Source organism: Vanellus vanellus (genome assembly GCF_965231255.1).
Source record: "Vanellus vanellus genome assembly, chromosome: 10".
NCBI lineage: Eukaryota > Metazoa > Chordata > Aves > Charadriiformes > Charadriidae > Vanellus > Vanellus vanellus.
In genome coordinates this window covers 14,651,971-14,664,742 of record NC_138915.1, presented here as the reverse complement: position 1 = coordinate 14,664,742, position 12,772 = coordinate 14,651,971, and the positions used below count along the sequence as shown (strand labels likewise).

The 12,772-nt window shown below is 47.4% G+C and overlaps 1 protein-coding gene across 1 annotated transcript in view; it reads right to left on the bottom strand.

Annotated features, from left to right (window-relative positions):
• EDA (ectodysplasin A) overlaps positions 1 to 12,772 on the bottom strand; it is a gene marked incomplete at its 5' end in the record, with an annotated part of 80,849 nt that overhangs the window by 2,711 nt on the left and 65,366 nt on the right. Inside the window, 4 exons of the mRNA XM_082488022.1 lie at positions 2,481 to 2,532; positions 2,942 to 2,976; positions 4,369 to 4,548; positions 8,334 to 8,363. Coding sequence (XP_082344148.1) covers positions 2,481 to 2,532; positions 2,942 to 2,976; positions 4,369 to 4,548; positions 8,334 to 8,363 — 297 coding nt within the window. The remainder of the gene's footprint in view (positions 1 to 2,480; positions 2,533 to 2,941; positions 2,977 to 4,368; positions 4,549 to 8,333; positions 8,364 to 12,772) is intronic.

The window sequence follows — 12,772 nt, the reverse complement described above, 5'->3', positions numbered from 1 at the left end:
TCTATTGCTCCAGTTACACCATCACTTCAGCGTACAGCACATTTACATCTCTACTTGTCCTTGTACTTCTCCTTATGCTTGAAAATAGGCGTATGGCCTTTGTACTGCACTACGTTCATTCCCAGTGCTGGATCCAGACTAACTTGCCTCCTCCTGACACTAAGTTGAGCTTATTATCACATTTGAGTGTTTTACAGGCCTGAAAACATGTTCTCAGTATCATCCCCACTCCAGAGGAAAGACACTCTGGCACATGCAAATCAATGCCAGTACTGTAAGGCAATTGCTACGTTTGCTTAATTCACCTGAGAGACCAGGGGCTGATTTTTCCCACTATTTTTGTATGTTCAGCCACAGATCACAAATGACTTGCCGCAGCTCTGATTACAAAAGCATTTCTACAACTCAGACCCCAAGTGCCTCAGGAAGAGCATCTGCTCAGAGCCCGTGTCAAAGCTTTGTTACTGGCGACCTCCCTGGTATCATGGAAGAAACTCTGCAGCAGAAGTAGGACCAGGATCCAATTCTCCAAGAAAGATCCTCAACTGACATCACCCAATGTTGAGACCATTAAACCTCTTCCTCTACTTTCCATCTCATTCATTCCTCTCCCTACACCTCTCTACCCAGTGTTTACATTAAACAAAGCAGAGCTTCAGCAGACAGTGTGCTGAAGACTACATCAACAGGTACGTCCTTGAGGACCATAGCAAGTCCAGGATGAGAACGGTCGCTCCTGTCCTTATGGGAACAGAACTAAACGTGGCCAATCTGTCTGCCCCCCTCTCAGTTCTGCTGGGCAGGAAGATGTTCTCAGCAGTGGTGTCACGATACAGGCTTCACCCTCAATTGAAGCCTTGGGATTATCCCGAGAAGAAAACTTCTCTGCAGCAAGAGACAACAGGATTACAGAAAAAATTGTGTGCAACTATGGGACGACACCATCTCTCAGGACATATCTGTGCATGGAGCCCAACTCGAGGTTACACAATCGATTTTAATTCTGGTATTCCTTAACTTCAACACGCTTGACTTTGTAACTAGCATTATTTTAACAAATGCTTTGTCATTACATTTCCTAGGTTTTTAAAAGCCAAAATAACAACAAAGCATTTGCTTTATCAAACGCAACTCTTTTCCTCCCAGTCTTTATCTGCTTCTCAGCTCCCTGCCCCCAGTTGCAAACCAGCCAGGCTGCCTTTTCTGCCGGCTGTCAGCTGGACAGCATTAATGGCTCACAGCAGCAGATTGTTCCCGAGCAGCAGGGAAGGACACTCACAGGGCAATTCCCACTCTTGGAGAGTAGCGTACGCTCTGTAAACATATAGGCTTCCCATTAATAAAGGGATAATTACATCTTGGACATAAGCAAAACAGCATCTTTTCCCTCATATTGTTCCTAGGAACGGCCAGTTTCCTTTTTTGTTTTGGGGAGCTTTCCCCCGCCCCGCTGCAAGCATACTTCCCTAACCATGAGAAATTTCAGCTCCCACAGCTCACGTCTGCTGAAAGAGAGAAATTGCCTTTCAACAGAGGCGGTGGCCAGCCCTCATCATCCCATGCGTGGGGCAGAAGTTGGTGGACAGGGGTCCTGCAGCCCCGTCCCTGCTGCACCAACCCTTGGGAGCTGCAGCCCTCCAGGTCCGGGAGCGGGGTACGTGCAGCAGCGCTGCTGCCCGCGCTCCCCGGGGACCCGCACGTGGTGGCTTAGGCAGGGGACAAGACAGCCAGCTCCTCTCCGGCACAGCCAGACATCGTGAGCAGGGAGGCAGCAGCTAATGAATGAGACCCAGCTGTTGGCAAGAAGAGCAGGAACTCGAGCAGAAATTGGATAGGGAGCCGTGGAGGAAGGAGGAGAGCGAAGAGCTGCCTGTGGACGTGAAATGGCTCGGCAGGGCTTGAGCTTAAAGGCTGTTGGTGGGGGCAGAGATGCACAAGGGATGGTGGAGGCTGCGTGTGTGCAGGCTCACAGCATAACGCAGGAGGAGCCAGTGGCTGCGCACCACTGTGTCCTCAACACTACAGCTGTGCCTTCCCCTGCCATAAATTACCGGCAAAACTGGAGGAAAACACAGGCTAAAGGGGCTGAGACAGGAAAAGGATACACTGAGGGCTTAGAATAGAGTGGGAAAGAAGGCTGGCCATCGAGGGGCTGAGGAAAACGGAAAACAGTAGGTTGGAGGAGGCACATCATGTATCTAGAGGTCAAGAAGGGAGATTCAGCAGGACAGAATTACTGGGAGTTACAGGATAGAGATAATCTGGGAGACAAATAGGAGCGCAGGGGAAATGGGGATGGACACTCAACAGAAGACTCCTCTAAAGGGGTTTGGGCAAGGCAAATCAGACTGTCACTCGGGGGGGGGCAACAGCAGGGATAATCAGGAACCCGTGTTACAGGATGGACTTAGACCCAGGTACGAGGCTACGGGTGCAGGATGGGCTCTTTTCAGTAATCGCCAATATCATGAGATCCTTACCATTCTTCACTTGGATTGCTGAGCCTTGGCCTTGAAGGTGGACCACAGCTGGCTGCAAATGAGATCATAGGGATTTAAAATTAATGGGAAACACCGCGTCCTTTTACAGTAACTCAACACACCTCCACAGCACTGGTAACCAGTACAGAGGCAGGACAATATCCTGAAATCATTAAAGCTTTTCATAAATGAAAAAAAGAAGATCAGAGCAGCTGACAACATCACGTTCAAGTACTGGAGAAGAGGTGAGAAGCCCAAGCCAGATTAGCACAGCTTTCTTTTGAGCAATAAAAAGGGTGAGCTCTGGCAGTCATTCTGTATAGCTATGATTTAGCATATGCAAGAAGGGGTGGGGTTTTTTTCCGAGCTATACCATTGAGCACGACATTAGCAAACAGCCAGTAATGTTTACAAAAATCCAGACAAAGCTGGCTTTTTCCCTTGAGAGAGTATCAACCAACCTGGATGTCTCTGGAGCCGGCCTTGTCTGTGGCACCTGCAAAATGCAATTTCACATCATTGACGAGGAAGCTTGAAAGAGCTGCAGTAAACATTCCTATAAATAAAACTTAATCTTACCCCATAATAGCCATTAAAACCCCATTTTTAACAGGAGGAGGGCAGTAACAGCAGTATGGGGTGCAGCTTAATGTTAAAAAGTACATAAACAAGAAAAAGAGTCATCCTACTTTTTCCTATTTTATTCCTGCATTTCTGTCTAACGTCAATAAAATGCCCCAATGTTATTCAACCAGTTTCCACTAGAAAGAAAAAATGCACAACCCTTTTCCTGATCGGTAGTGGCAATAAAGCCCTCTTGGCTGCAAAGATTACAAGTTTCACTCTGCAGTAACTCAGGTCATTCATTGCATTCAAGCTACGTGCTGAAATCTCTTTTCTCCGAGAGCCAAATCTCTATTAAAGAGGAGATGCTTGTGGGCAGCACTCTGGAGTGCTAAGGACCTCATGCTGCTCCTGGCCTCTGCCTTGGCAATTTCGGACATATAAAGTGATTAGTCAACCAAGTTCTCCTTTGAGAGCCATGTGAGCTATAGGGTAATAGGCCCAATTTCTCTGAAGATACATTTTTTAATACTAGATTGTTCATGTATGTATATATATATATAAAACAAACAACACTGATGAGAACTTCCACTAATCTGCATTTTGAAGAGTTATTTAATCCAGGATTTTAACAAAATAACCGGCACATGACTCCGTGGAGAAACAATACGGTGCAGATACAAAGAAACAGAGAAAAAAGAAAGCAAGATCTGCAGGAGAAACCCATAGTTTCATCTGGCTGGTACGGGAGGCAAGCTGCCTCGGTTCGTGCGGGTCCTGGGCTGGCTCAGCGGCTGTGCTAAGCGTCAGCCTGCCTGGTCCGGCTGCAAAGGCAGGCTTTGCGTCAGCTCAAGAGGGATTAACACAAACACTAAGTTGCCGCCGAGAAGAGCCACCTTGCAGCCAGTTTGCCCCCACAAAAATCGGTCACTGGTAGACTTCAGTAGGATGCTTAAAAGCAACTGAGGCTCCGCAGGTCTGCATCCTCCTCCTCATCCTCCTCCGACAGGCACCACCTCGCCCACGGCATCGCACCCTAACCCACTGCGCCTGCGCTCCCACCGCACAGCCCGCGGGGCTGCAGAACTGCTGCTGCTCCTCTTGCTCCCCCGTGGGCGCAAGGACGAGCCCAGGAACACCCGAGTCCTACTCAAGGGTGCTGCACCATCGCGTTCAGACCCTACGCTGTCCTCAGATGCAAACCTGGAGCTTATTTATTTACTTGAATAGCAGTGCTGCCGCTGCGGCATCTCCCGTGCCCCCCCCCCCCCCCCCCCCCCCGCTGTGCAAGGGCTCTGAGCAGAGAAGGGGACAAACCAGTTACCTGAGGGGCCCTGCAGTCCAGGTGGTCCCTGAGGGCCCGGTGGGCCAGGGGGGCCAGGCGGTCCCATGACGGTTGTGCCAGGAATCCCTGGGATGCCGGGAATGCCGGGGGGACCCTGGGGCCCAGGAGGACCTGGTGGCCCTTGGGGACCATTGGGCCCTGGAGGACCAGCCTTCTTACCTGAAAAACAGAAGGTCAAACATTAGCTTCTCCGCACACTGAGTATGGGATGGTCTTTTACCCACAGGACAGTCCTGGGAACGAGGAAAGCAGAAGACTGGGGATGGTTCGTTGCTGGCTGGAGTGCAGGGACAAAGGGGAGCACCCAGCCAGCCGGGGTGGGGGTCCCACAGCTCCGCACCATGAGGACAACGCTGCTGGCAGGGCAGAAGTAGGTTGCCAGCTTGCAGGCTCCTTCCAGCTTATGTAATTACATTTAACTGAGGCACGTGGACCCCCCGAGGCCCCCCAAGAGATGAAGGCTGGGAGGGTGTCTGCCCCAGAGCTGCGGCCGCAGCCCTCCCCTGGCCGCCCTGCTCTCGGCGCAGGCCTGGGAGGTCCCACAGCCCTCAAAGGCAGCGTGCCCGAGAGCTGCTTGCACCCCTACGGCAAGGTTAGGATGCTCCCTTAGGCCAATGACGCGCTGCAGTGCAACACCATGAAAGCTGGAGCATCAAAAGCCGAGATGAACCACTCTGCAGTTTCTCAGTTTTCAGTTGGGTTTTTTTTTTTGTTGTTTTTGTTTGTTTGTTTTTTTAACAGAAGACAGTTGCAATCTTTTCTACCTGCTGTATACGTTTGCATTAGCATGTAATCCCCACGGCTCGATCTCCTGGCGGAGGGAGAGAGGTGCCTCCAGAGGGCAGTTCAGAGCTGAGCTTCAGCTCCTCGCCACCAGCTGCCGAGCGCCCCGGGCGATGCAGGAGGCATCCCCACCAAGCGGCACACTTCTGTGGCGCGACGAGGATGCGCTTAAGGCGCACCAAGGACTTTAGATGCTGCAATGCCTCAAAACGATTAAATGTGCGTGTTGGGCTTTGGATGGAGGTAAAGGAAGGACCAACCCAATCAGGAGGATGAAAGCACTGAAGAATTGCCATGATCCTCAAACTCATCTCACCACGCTGGCCCAGGAAAAGAAACAGCCCAACCTTGTACGCAAAGACTTCGATCAGGTATATCCATGGTGGACTGAACACAAGGTCTGCAGGGAAAGAGTGACCTCTGCTCTCCTGATTTTCCAGATCCCTGATAGAAATTATGTTCTTTTGATGTAGTTTTTAAAATGCAACTTTGTAACAGCTTTTATGCCAAAGAGCTTTAATTAAGTTAGCAAAATTGCTTCAATTGCTGAAACAAAGTCTGATGTAGGACAGAATTAAACACTTGTTTATACGACAGCAGCAGCCAGGATATGAAATAACGGTTATTGGAATTGTTTCCAAGTTATGTACTTGTTTCTCTGCTAAATATCCATCTTTGTCATGGAACAAAACTATAAGGAAAACTCCAACTATTTTAGTTAGCACACAAGTGGAAAACTCTAGATGGCCACTAGCCACAAACAAGGGCACATGGAAATCAGCGCAGGACAACTGTGCGGTTTAGTTTCAATGTGCGGAAAACGAAGTTGAAGTAAGCACGGGTGATTACAGTAATACTGGTATCCTACAACAACAGGGCAAAGGCTTAAGGGGACAAATCGTTCGCAGCAGTATTTCTGCCCAGATTAGCAGCCGTGCCTTCAAATCTGAGCTGGCAACAAGCCAGCCTCCCTCTAATCCAGCAATTCTCCTCCTCCTCGGGATAACGACGTGCTTTGGAAATTACCACCTTGCATCAAACCCCCTTGCCCATTTCCCCTAAAGCACACTTACTAAGTTCTTCTCACTCACATCCCCTCCGATCTCGGCCATACCGAACGAAGGATCATACGCAGTAAGTCAGGAATCCTGCTGCTGTCACTCCTTGCTTTCCTTCCCAAGAGGGATACACATTACAGCTGGTTTAACTAATTTGTCTCAGAAATCTGGTCTGCTACTAAATGAGCTGCTAGTTTAGCAGTAAAACAATTGCACATAATTCCCATGCCGCACAGGGACACTTATTTTCTGTGCATTCCCGCTCCTTCAAGTACTTTCAACTACTTTTCTGCAGTAATGGAACCTCACTTATTAAATCACAAGGCAAAAAATAGATATTCAGTAAGTATAAAGCTCTCGATCGATCTATCGTCTGAGGGGACCCCAGCAGGAGCAGCTCTCCAGGGAAGGTCTCCAGCACCCAAGTCCCAGCATGCCAAGTCTCCATCTTTACCCACACGCACCAGGCAGGCTCCAAAACTCAAAGCAGGCAGAACCAGTAAGTTTTCCTTAACCATCATTCGCCAAACAATAAGCTCTAACTCTAAAAAAAATTGAATGTGACAATACCATAAAATGAAACTATTTTATACAGTGCTACAGCTGTATATAATACAGCTCTACGAGATCCCCCTGCTACTTCAGGGTTGCTATGAATACCACAGTCATCATTTGTTATTAGTTCAGCTCATTTAACACGGGTTTAGGGTTTCAGAGTTTTGTTAGGACAAACTTCTCACACATAAAATTTTATGCTGCTTTTGAGAGTAAATATAAACAAGTATCTAACTGTGGCCTGTCTCAACCTCTCAGCTGTAAATTTCCAGTTTGTATCCACGGATTAAAAGTGATTTGACGTGCTATTAAAGTAGCACAGACACGCAAAGCTCGGCTGCTCTTGCTGCCGCAGGTCGCGACGGTGGGCTGGAGCCCAGGCCGTGGACCAGCACGTGCGGGAAGATCTCCCGAGGGACACAGCAACGTGCAGAACAGCTGACTTGTCTGTTAATTAAATATACGTTAGGGGCAACAGGTAGTAAGCGGAGAGCTGACGTTGCACCTGCCAGTGCTTTGCTGCGCAGGCTCGGCCGTGAGCACGTGCTGCGTGTCCATGCCCGGAGGAGCTCCTCGTCAGATGGAGCTCCCCGGGCTTCGGAGGCAGCACGACCCCGAGCTGTGCACAGTTTCTGCGTTTCTCCTAACCTACGACCTGTTGCAAGCACGCACCGCGGTTTAAAAAGTGCACAGAAGTGTTTTGACGGTTACATGGAGCAAAGAAGGGTAATCTGACTGTGCTTCCCTGAAATCAAGACTGCAGCATATTTTTGAGGAAAAGTTTATAAAGCAACTCAGACCCTTTGACTCGCTCAAGTTCCTGGTAGCAAGTAAGTGTATGACCGTAAGCATTCCCCAGCAGTCCTAGGCAAACAAGGATGGCATCAGACACCCCATGGAAACACAAATAACCCAAGTCACAACAACTCATTGACATGCATTTTAAAAAATGCCCAATTACCCACTGCAAAAAGCTTGAGGAACATAAGCACGTCAGACGAAATACCTGTGGGCTGACTAACACTCAGAATGGACACATAAAATAATATTTCTGAGGTTAATACCCAACCAGAAGTGAGATGCTGAGCCTATCTATCTTGACTTCGGTGGGTCTGAAGGAGACCCCAGCCTGCAGCAAGACGCGTGGCAGGACAGGGATGAAAGCTAAAGCTGTTTTGGCAGAGATGGCCTGGCAAACAGCGAGTGGCTCCCAATAGCTAGTACGCCACCCAACTCCACTCAACTATTTAATTATAGCATCTTCAGAATTACCTCTATACAATGTAATTAACTTCCTTTATCTTTTAAGGAAGGCTTTAAGGAGCTCCGATGCTCCCCTGCCGCCGCTGGGTCATGCAGTCCTGCCATGGCAATGTGGGAACAGGAGAGCAACGTGTGGTCTGTGGTGTGGGACCACGCACCGCGTTAATCCCTGCCCTTCCTGGAGAGGGAACCTGTTGTTGGTTTCTCCTTCATGTTGGCTAAAGAGAATTCATAGCCGGGTAACACAGGCACAGAAAAGAAAATTAAATTAAAACTCAAACTTACCCTTTTTCTTGTTTTTAACTGAACTTGGACCTACAAGGAAAAAGAAAGAAAACTCATGAAATTCAGTGATCATTTCATTTTAGAAGATCCCCACTGCCACCAACACCCACCGACCCAGAGGGTGCCTCTCCAGAGCTGGAACAAAATTAGCAACAAAACCGGTAAGCCAAAGATGTAGAGTCTTCTGTTTTCTACAAACAACTGCTGTGAAGGTGTAACGACTTCAGCAGCACCCAGACCTGCTTTACCCTCCCTCAAGCTACCAACCCGCAGCTGGTGTAACGCAGGTGAGCGAGTTTTGGTGGGCGGCTCTCCCCCTCATTGCAAAGATGAGTTAAACCATCTGCTTGTGGCCAACAGCAAAGCTCAGGTGACAGATGCTCTTCAACCTTGAGCCAGAGCTTTAGTGTCGGGTACCACCTTAGCTCCAGCTCTGCTGAACACTGCCCAGTCTCGCCACACGCATCCCCTGAAGTCGCTGACAGAAGTACGGCATGTCAAACCTTCACAGAGCAGAAATCCGGAGACTCAACAGAAACCATTTAAAAATACGATCCCTACACAGCGGATTATTTTTTTCAAGTGGACAATGGCTGCATTTGTGGTCGATGCAGCCATACATGAAATTTCTCTGTTGGCTTGAAATCGCCAAGCTTAACATTTAAAGCTAACACGTTTTCCTTCCTGATGAGGACAGGTTAGAAGAAAGTTAGCGTGACTCAGCTCTCAGCTGAGAGCAGTAACCCAAATACTTACAAGCCAAGTTGTTTAAAAATAATAATAAAATACTAAAAAAAAAACCAAAAGCAAAGAATTAGTATGAACTGGGTTACTTAAACAATGGGAATACAAGCCTCCCCAGCAAGAAATGAAAATATTTATAGTGAAGCTGAGAAACTACATGACTTTTTGAGCAGAAGCTGAAGTGTGAAACATGTTCCATTGCTTCCTCAAAAATTAATCAGGGATGGGAATGAACTGCAAAAATCCCCAAATATTCCCTCGCCGTTCATCAGAGAAATCCCTCTAAAATCTGGGTTTAAACACACATCAAAGACTGAAATCACCTTTCACCGAGACACGCTTATAACGAATAGAAGGTAACAAGGTTACTTTGAGTCAGCACTGGTAGAGAAAGAAAAATTACCAATTAGTACGGAAGTGCCACGTCCCCGTGGCCTCTTAGAGCAAAGACGAGGGGACCAGAGAAATACCCTGTGACCTTACTGATGCCTTTTCAACAGGAATATTAAGTTGCCTACATTATGCTGTTGGGTCACGGGAAAATTATGGTATTATCTCATTTATTAATTCTGATGATTTACTGTTTTTTTTTACTAATCCATACATTCACAGTATTAAAACACGTAGATAGGACAAGATGTAGGTTTCAAACAGTGCCAGTCCCCGTATCTTGCCAGGGAACAACACTGAAGCCAACCAGCAGGTCCACCATCAGCAGATGAAGTGCAAAACCTTTTACATTTGGCAAACACCGACAGGCTCTTCTTTTTGCATCTTCTGCACTCCTGTGATGCAGAATGAGCTGCGATCACGACGGTGATCTCCACCAGCCCTCATCTTAGGCACCAGCGAGTCAATAACATTTTCAGTGAAGAGAAAAAAATTGTCTGGGGGACATAATTAAAAAAAAAAAAAAACCAACAAAAACCAAAAAACAACCAACCCAACACAGCAAGCAAAATGTGAGTACTGCGTATGTGTCTCCTCAGACCTCGGAGTCACGAGAGTTTATTTCATGTTATATATATCACACCATTAGCGCTATAACCAGAGTGAAAGTACAAATAGCTGCGGCGAGCCAAACACATTTGAAATGGATGGAACCAATTAGCTTCAAAGATGAATGGGAGGAATGAGAACCACATGCGATGTCAATGTTCACAGTCTATATTACAACACACGCATCTGTTCCAGGCACGGCAGAGAGAGATGTTACGGCTGTGCAAGTGAATCTTTCGACAAACACAAAAATACTTCTGACATGAAAAAAAACACAATATTATTAGCCTTGGGAGCTTCTGAGTCGCTGGGGTTTGCATCTGTTCGTCTCCCAATAGGAGGGGGTGGATAATTTAATTGTAGCAGGGAGCCATAAGGTTCATCCCATACACCAGAAGACAGAATTTCCCTCATTTTCCCTCAAAATGGCAAACTCATCGGATCTTTCTCCATTTAGTCTAAAGTGGTAACAGAGTCTCTTACTGAGTTTGGGAAGCAGAGTGCCAGCAAAATAACAGATCAATACTCCCTTCAACGTGAAAGGTGCCGAGGCACAAAGCTGGAACACTTCACTTGATACGCGCTGGGCCCAACACATGTGTGCAGAGGAGAAAAACCCCAAACCTTTCTGGCATGCTCTTCTGAGGCAACACCCCAACACTTAAGCAATAAAGCCCTTTAAACGCTGCAGTGGTTGAATGCATTATGACTCGCTGTTAGTTGATGGAGGAGGTTAAACACCTACAAGTGAGGCAAGCCTAACTCTTTCCTAGAGTCTCCTCCTACACCGTTAATCCCACCTCGCCACCCCAGTCCTCCTGAGGAGAGGTTCCCAGTCTCAAAGCCTTTCCCACTACCCACATTTATTTAGTGTAGTTTCATGGAGGCCATTAGATGACTTGATTCCAAGGAAGGTGTGTGAGAAGATACTTTTTTTCCACTCCAAGATACAGACTACAAGCATATGCATGATGTTCCTCCACAGTATCAAAAGCCTTATAAAAAACCAAGTTACAGGATATCTACTGCTGCTCCGGAGTCCACAAGACCTGCCATCTTCTTGTAGAAGGAAACTGGTTTGACTTGAATAATTGTCCACCAGTCAACACCGCCTGCTTTCAGGGGCTTCACTGCAGTTCATTTGAGGATTTATTCCAGTCCCGGTGGGATCTGAGAGTAACCCGACCGGTCAGCTGTTCCCCAGCACCTCTTTTCCCTTCTTCATAAACATAACCTCGAGTTTGCTTTTCTGCAGTTTTCTGGCATTACCTCTGTTCCTCATGAATTCCTTGAGGTATCTGTTATGAACTTACTAGAGATCAAGCTCATGGTCTTGACCGCTGGTATTAAACGCGACAGCTACCCCAAGCACAGCTATTTTCTCCATATGTGCTTGTGCTCGACTTTCATACTTCTTCCTACTAATCCCACCTATCTCCCACCTCCTTTCCGCGTGCTGTCTGCTCATGTTTGAGGTCAAACTAGAACCCAGACCTAGGGAAGTCCATCCCCTTCTACATTTCCTGTCGTTCATCTGAAATTAAATTTATGCTTATGCTCTAATCTGCCCTTGAAGGAGCTGTCAGCTCTATTCAACCCCTCATTTTAGCCTTGCTTTGCAGAGCAAGGAAAGTTCACGAGAACTGTTAATACAGAAGAGGACCAGGATATCAGAGAGGACAGGCTGGATGGCTTTGAAGGATTCAGTAATAAGCATGGAATGAGATTCAGTCATACAAAATGCATAGTCCTATAAATTATACTTAGAGAGGGAATAATAAACTCTTCTGCTGGATGGTGGAGCTCCTCAGATGGAGCTGCGGAGGACAACGTCTGCACGTGCGGAGCTGCTGTTGCACAGCCAGGCAAGGCAGAAATACAAACCTAAAACCGATCAGTGGGAATACCTCCAGCAGACATAGGGCAATACGGATTACGCTCAGTAGGTGGGGATGAAAATCCTGGGAGTAACGCAGTCAATCCTGATCATTTACATATAGAAAGATTAATTTAAATGAGAACAATTCCCCAGAAGGGCTCCTGGGAAGGTAAAGAAGTGGTCGAGCAGAGCTTGCCTGGTTGGCCATCAATGCTGGGAAAGGCTACGGTGATGGGCACGGAGGGAAAAGACCTGTTAGGTCTTAAAGAACAGCGCTGCCACGTCCTCACATGTGTGAATTGCTCCCAAAGACCATTAAGCCGGGAACGAGGCGGCTTTTTCTAACCTGCAGAAGGAGGAGCACAGGTTTGGAGGGGATCTTCTGGCTCAGAGCGAGCCCTCAGGCATCACCGGTCACTGCTTAAACATCTCGCAAAAGTTCATCAGTCCCTTTGGAAAGTGGTGAGGTTATTTTTTGCCTAACGACTAAAGCTACTAAGCTGCGAAGAATGCTGTTAGCCTGACTTGAAAGGTTTAAGCTACCTACCTACCTACCTGATCTCCTAAAATTTATAATCTCTTTCATTGGATTTCCTGTAGGAAAAGCCCACCAACTCCCGCTGTAATAACTCAGGCCAGCTCTACCATCTGCCAGCTGAGTTCTGCATCACAGGACGGGATTTCCCCAGCAAAGGTGTTGGAGTAGCAACACTGCGTGCTGGACTTTTGAAGACCCTGGTTTTCAAAAGACAGTGCTTGAAGACCTAGATGTCTTCAAAAGCTTATTCTCCACGTCTGTTGGGAAAATAAAAGGGAA